This window comes from Diorhabda carinulata, chromosome 12 (genome assembly GCF_026250575.1).
Source record: "Diorhabda carinulata isolate Delta chromosome 12, icDioCari1.1, whole genome shotgun sequence".
Lineage (NCBI taxonomy): Eukaryota > Metazoa > Arthropoda > Insecta > Coleoptera > Chrysomelidae > Diorhabda > Diorhabda carinulata.
The window spans coordinates 3,199,790-3,207,467 of record NC_079471.1 but is presented as its reverse complement, the minus strand read 5'-3'; the positions used below and the strand labels follow the sequence as shown (position 1 = coordinate 3,207,467).

Below are 7,678 nucleotides of genomic sequence, written 5' to 3'. Positions count from 1 at the left end.
ACCATAAACTTTTTTCGAGTCAAGTTTTTTGTTAAAGAATCGATTGACAAATTAATTTTTGTCATCTTTAGATTGTACAGATTGTCCCTGTAACAGTTACGGATTATTAGCCTGCATATTCTTGCATATTATTCACTATATTGGAAAAATAAACTACATTTTCTTTTTGTCTGTTTGAGGAATGTAAAATTTGACTGGTTATCAGCCAAAATATTCTTCTTCTACCAGGTCCACGTATTCTATCAACTTCATGACTATACAAAGCTGTCCCTTAACGTGACAGCTTCTTTTCCTCGTGGAAATATTGAACCAAATCCAGAATCTTCTTATGTATTCAAGGAATATTAATGATCATGCTTGCTTTCGGTCAATGCTAATTAAAAAAGATAACTAACTGTCTCCATATCAGCCAAAATGTTTTCTTTCTGCCAGATACACGTATCTTATCAACTTGATGACTGTACAAAGCTGTCTCTTCGCGTGATCAAAGAAATATTTTGTGGAATAGATTAATATCTGGTATTTTTGAAACCCTATAGAAGTTTGAATAGTAAAAAATCCATTCAACGAAACTTGTAAGAACAATATTTAGCATTAACAGTTATTTTGAACTTATAATCTGTGCAGAGCTTGACTAAACGCTTTTGAAGGTCAAATTTTAGGCCATATTTTCGAGATTTTAGGGTTGGATCTAGAAATCGGATTCATAGACCACGAACTTGAAGCGCAGCATAAATAGTTCATAAACAAGTTCTCTATATATTTCAAAATCAATAAAGTTATAGATACAATTACAAAAGTAGTTGAAGGAACTAAATACATGTTGATTACTAAACTCGAGTTTAGTCATACATATTTCTAGCGCTCGGGTTCGCATCAAGGAACTTAATCCTTTATCGGAATACTATGCTAAATTTTCTCTACAGAAAAATTGAACCATATCTAAGATCAAATGTAGGAATATTTTTTGTGGATACTCAAAATAAGTTTGACTCTTTAAAGCAGGTTTTATAAATTTAACAATTAACTATTGTTATTTAAAATATTTCGCAAACAATAATAAAACCTCGTATTTAGTTAAGTGTACCTTAATAGATTCTAAATAACAATTTTTATTAGTTCCCGAAAGGTTTGTATCGACCCATCAAAAACTCGGTATTATATTTATGTATCAATATTTGAAAATCATCAGAAAGAATTTATCATTTGAAATGTTGAATAGTAATAAAAATAAGAATTCGAAGTTAACCTCTAAGTCACATTAGCAATATAAAAAAATGTATAATGAAGATTTTTTTAAAGCACGAAAAAAATTTATAAAAGTTCAATTTGGAAAATTATTGCAAATTTTTAGCGCAAAGTAATTATGTAATAATAATTTTTTGCTCATATTATTATCAAATAACTTACGTGAACTTTTAAAATAATATTAATTTTGAACGAAGATACTCACTTTAGTTAAACCCATTTTCGAAAACACTACACACATCGATTGCTAGCTATAAGTAGATTGCGACATACGCGAATTTCGAAGAAAGGTCAGTTCGGCAAATCTGAACGTTTTATATTTCTCCTACCAAATAAAACTGGATAATGAAGTGATCCTTTGGGAGAAGAATCTTTTTAACATGTTTGTAAAGTGTTTTGTTTCACAATATCTTTTAGTTTTTCAATTACTGCAGGATAATAATAATTTTCAACGTTTACAATACAATTCAAGTCAGTAACTGGGATATTTTTCTCATTATACAATTTTCCCCGGATAATTAATTGATAAGTGATAAGAGATAATGCTCTAAATCACGTTAAGAAAGAAGAAAACCGACTATGGATTTATTAATGTTCGGATCTATAATAGTAGCAATGATAGTAACAACTACATATTAACAGAAGGTTATAAAGTCGTGTATATGAGGTGATATGAATCGGTAATTTACAAAAAAAATTTTTATTCGTCTAATTTAACGCGTAGCAATGTTGTATTCGAATGTTTTTATGTACCGATAATACAGCTGACTAATTTCATTTGTAGTTTGTTAGATTAGTGGGTATATTTACAGTTCAGAAACAAGTGCTTCAAATATGATTTTTCCTTGTATACTTTCGTAGTATTTTATGTTTTTTTTTTTTTCGTTAGAAACTTTCTATATGAAATTTCCAATGTTGTCGTGGTTTTATTAAAATTTCTGCACAAATTATACATTAATAATAGTCCGAATAATAATAATATTTATATTCAAGACAGGCAGTATATTTTTAATTTATTATTCGAATCTGCATAACCTTTATTAGTACTTTTGCGATTTTCAAAAGACGCTGACATGACATCACGCCTATAAATTTTGTGGGATATTTAATATTATGTTCAAATTTGTTATGACAGGTTCCATTAAATAAATTTCAAAATGGGATATACTCATAATTAGCATAATCTATTTTCATTTATCACAGCCGGAAGGCTTCCAAAAATATATGAACGTTCAATTAATTCAATCATAAATTAATTACAAAAAAAACTTTCATCCAAAGCAAGATATTAAAAACTCCCACAATAATTAAGAAGTGTGGTTAGTATATTTGTATAAATAAAAAAAATAATTGTTCTTATAGTTGCTTAGAATTTTGATGAAGTAATAAATTATTATCCAAAAGTAACAAAAAGTATAACGTTAAATTTGTATTGTATATTACATCGTTGCCATCTTCATTTTGCTTTCATTCTTCTCAGGTTTTAGGATACTGTATCTCGGTAATAAATAACTACATTTAAAAAACTTGTCACATCATTCATCTACTTTGACATAACGACGAAAATATTTAGATAAATAAAGTTTTTTAGACATAAAACTATTCGTTTGAATTTTCGGAGTAGCGAGCTTTTCATCAGCATCAAGCAATCGTTACATCCACCTGACACATACGCTACAACTCGTGACGATTTTTAATCCGTTGAGATATTTCAGGTAAACGAAAAGGTATTCCGAAGACATAATACAACACGTGACGGATTCATTAAGGGTATTGCCTGGAATTTAGTATTCAATCCACTTTGTAAAGTTGAAAAATCCAAAAATCAAAACCTAGTTCTTCTCAATCTTTTTAAATTGGACTCTAACATTAGGTAGGTGCTGAACAATAGAAAAATGAATGTTTAAAATTAGCGGAAACCGTAATTTGTAAAATTTCGTTTTTATTAAATTAAAATTCAACCCAAAATATGGTCTATACCTTTTGTTAAGCGGGCAAGCAAATGATTTTAAATTTAAGAGTGCTGTTCAATAGAGGGATGATTACATTAGGTTAGGTCAGTTTCAAAATCCAGAGCTGCATAATCTTCCGTCACAAGTTGTCTAATCTTCATGACAACCACTATCACGAGCTGGCACATTGTAACAGAAATTAAAATTTTATGGCGGTTATTAAAATCACGAGTTGGCGCACGCCCAAATATTTAAGAACTTCCTTAGTTATCTCACGTTCGATCACTAAGGACGTGGATTTTATCAACTATTTCTGGGGTAGATGCTGTCAATGAGGACACTAGATTTTCAGTTGCATCTTTATGTACAATAGAAAATAATAATCATCCAATTTTTTATCTATATTCATTCAACAAATAAAACTGTTTGCTTGTAAAAACATGTTGACGTCAAGATTTATTTGAAAAACTAGCAAATGACAGCGTTTCAAAAATATTTGTACCTATAACGTTAGAATGTGGTATTTTGAAAATAAAAACTAATAAGATTTAAAAAAAATATGGAATGTAATATATATTGGCGATAAAACATGTAAAATATATAACAAAATACAAAACTATGTGATTATGTATAAGAAGCGACCAAATCTTACGCTGAAAATAAAAACAGTAACATATAAATTTATATTTGCGAATAAATAATGAAATAATCCATTTACAGAAATCCAATTAGACTAGATTAGAGGAAAATCGATAAACGTGATCAAAAAAGAACCAAAATGCAAATATTTAGACCTGAAACATATTATGGAATCACAGACTGAAAGATTCCTGAAAAAATTAATCTGCTATGATAAGAGTTTTCCTAGAGAATTAGGTCCACAATTTATTTTGACTAAACTGATGATTTTTCAACTCATACAATTGTTTTTCAATTGTTATCAATTGTTTTATCATTTCCTTGAAATTTCTCATGGAATATACAAAGGATAATTATGCAATCAAGAAGATACTTAAATTTGGTTGATATAAATTAAAACCAATCTTCTTTTTTCCTATAAAAATAACAAAACTTGGTGATCTAATCATCACCTCTAACAACTCAACTACTGCTAAATGAAAATAGCACTTTTAGTGATGATAATTGATTTTTACTGGCGTTGGTGGATGAACAGCGTGACCTTCTTTTGTAACAACGGCATTGAATCCGCTATGTCCATCGTCTTCGTATTTAACTTTCCGAATAGTTCCATCAGGTTCTACGAGAGAATATTCTCCTTTAACTGCATGGCCGTCGCGTTCCTCTGACTGTTCCTTGATGTCACCTGTGTGGCTGTCCTTCACTCCATACTCGAAACGATATTTCGGATAAGCCTATAAAAATTAGATATAAAATATGATGGTAAAGTAAAGCAAATTGAGAACAGTTCATCTCACGTTTGGGGCCCGTCAATTGGCCACCTAGATCGTGTGATTTAACGCCTTTGGACTATTTCTTGTGGGACTATGTTAAGGATAATGTCTACAGGGATAAACCAGCAACGATTGACGGACTGGAAACCAATATTGAAGCATTTATTCGTGAAATACCGATCGATATGTTGGAGAGAGTTGGCCAAAATTTGACCTTGCGTATGAGCTATCTAAAACGGAGCCGCTACCAACATTTGCATGAAATCATCTTCAAACATTAAATTATAATGATCGTTCTATCGATTCCTACAAATATTTCATCAATTTTTTCAAATTTTTTGTAGTTTTTTTCAAAATCAAATCCTATACCTGCTATAAGTATTTTTTTAATAATATGGACTTTTCTGAAAGAGAAGAACAAGTTTTTATTGAAATATGTGATACCTACAATTACATTTGTGATGTATAGATTTTCATTAATCAAGATTTTAAGTAAAAGGTGATGATACTGAACGAGAAACAAGGAAATGTTACATACGAAGACAGATTCTATTGCAATGATGAAGATAAAGACAAATAACTGAAACATCCACTATGTACGTCCAGTAATACTATTAACCAAATGGTTTTCTATAAGAATATTTGCAGTAGAAACATTTCTATAAAATACGAAGCTGAAAGTGTTGAAAGAAACATCAATTCTGGAGCTACGAAATTTTGTTTGTTTCTTTAAATCTGGTACGACTAGATGATGGAAAAATCTGATGGAATTTTGGGCGCAAAATGTATTTGGAAAAGAAATTCTTAATAAAACTAAAAGTAGAACGCTTTAATCTTTAATTTAAACTTTAATCGAACTTTATAGGTTCTTTATAATTAGAAGAGATATTATTACGAAAAGTATCTTACCGCTGGCTCTTCTTTTACTACTGGTGATGCCACATTTACCGCATGTGGTACCAGTGTGAAACCATGTCCAAGATAATCGACAGGATTAGTGTTTACCAGACTAATCAATAGTACTATATATAACACCTGAAAATCAAATGTGTGTAAGACATTTTGAATCAGTTAAAACAAAATTTCATCCCGTTTCGATAATAGAATTGAGTGAAAATAGAAAAGTGAACGTAACCGAGGAAATGATCAATGGAATCGCATCTTGAGTATATAAAAAATAATATTAGTTAAAATGGTTTACCCTATATCAATATGGTTGTAATCATACATTAAGGAATGTGGAAATCAGATTGCAACCAGCTCTTTTTTTGCTGGAAATACTAGTGAAAACTCTGTGAAATAAATCATAAAAAGTATTTGCGAACTCTCATTAGATTAAGAAAGAAGTAGAATTACGATTAGATTCCTATCAAATTATCCACACTACTAATTCCAAACTTGCACCATACTAACAAAAATACACAATCCACCACACTATTTATGTAAAATATACCTGATTCATTTTCTACGAAGAACTTCTAACTACCAACCATATACTAGCAATTAAGTGAAATCAAAATTGTATTTATATAAAGTCGTTTTTCCCACCTTCTCAAATCACCATCCCCATGAGTGTTCCCATAACACTATTACATCAAAGATTTCATTGACAAAAATGTTAAAGTACTTAAGGAGCTTATACTAGTAAAGCGTATACATAAATTGAGAAAAAATATCTTTACGGATCATTATGTAAGAGATTGTCCTAATAAATCGATAAATTACGAGCTATAAATTGAAAAGTAGTTCTTTATATCTTTACTATCTAAAAAACGAATATCGTTTTGATGGGTTGAGAATATTAATTTGTTAATGTCATAATTTACTTCTTTAATGATTTCAATTCGTTTATTACAAGCGCAAATTCGGGTCATATCTCAGTATCAAAAAGAATCATGTCGAGTAACGCTTAGTGATTTATTAATCGCGTTTAGAAAAGTTTGCTTCAACGCAAATAAAGATTTAATAATGGATACATTAGATCCGTAATTCCCAAAGTAGTTCAGGTCGACCACCAGGGTTCCCGGGAGACTCGACGGGGGTCTACGTTGGGAGTGACAAAAAATGAGGTACTTGAAAACTGATTTGGTTTCTTTTCTGAAGAACTAAAATGTTGACTTAACTTCTCCTATCAATATAAGCAGATAATGTTTCAAAAAGATTAGTGACTGTTACGTGTAAAAACTTGCTTATTCCATATTCAGTACAACACGTCAAGACTTGCCGTTGCCGCAAAGTAAAGTTGGATAAAGCCACTCCACATCCACAGCACAATCAATTCAAATTTAATTGAAAATTTGTTTAGCTGATTTTTTTTCGAAAACTGTTTATTCGTCGTTGAAACTCAACCACAACTCAAGAGTATCGAACTTATTGAACATCGCATGAGAATTCAATATATTTTTTCCAAAATTGTTGTGTTTTACTTGTTGGGCCAGGTTCTTCTGGAACCATCTTCGTGAAATAATGATTTGTGTATATAAATGAAAAACTAGTCAAAAAGGTAAACGAGTTTTCTTTATATCAATCTCTAACATACGCTTGGACGCTTGATTATTTAAAGAATGTATTGTAGTAACCGCAGAAACCACGTCGATTGCATAAAAGTATGGTTGTCACTTAGGAAGTAAGTTGAAATTCGTAAGACGTACGTGGAAAAAACACATCAACTTATCCTCTTTGTAAACGTTCGCTAACCGATGTAGACAAATATGGAATAAATAGAAGATAACAAGGTTATGTAAGAGGTCTGTATTCAAAATAACTTTTATCACAATAGTAATATATTAATATAATTATATTTACATGGTATATATACAAAAATTGCAGCTTGATTTCGTTTAAACGTTAAGAAATATTACCATATTAAGTAAGTGGAATTCGGTTGCAGTTCTTAGTACTTCTTAAATCAACATTATTCTACAATTTTCTTATTTGTAAAAATTGACATATTGATGTATTATTTACGTACTAACTTTACTTAAAACTACTACATCATCATTACCAACGACGAAGTACTAAGAAGAATTGGTCTCAAAAGAAAACTCCACGTCATAAAAGGATTCA

At 30.2% G+C, this 7,678-nt stretch overlaps 1 protein-coding gene across 1 annotated transcript; it reads right to left on the bottom strand.

Moving 5' to 3' along the window:
• Positions 1 to 4,293: 4,293 nt before the first annotated feature.
• On the bottom strand, positions 4,294 to 6,074 carry LOC130900264 (cuticle protein 8-like). The gene is made up of 3 exons (XM_057810770.1): positions 6,066 to 6,074; positions 5,522 to 5,647; positions 4,294 to 4,573 (listed from the first exon to the last, which is right to left on the bottom strand). The coding sequence occupies exons 1-3, from the start codon at positions 6,072 to 6,074 to the stop codon at positions 4,331 to 4,333; spliced, it is 378 nt and encodes a 125-aa protein (XP_057666753.1). The 3' UTR covers positions 4,294 to 4,330.
• Between the last annotated feature and the right edge of the window lie 1,604 nt (positions 6,075 to 7,678).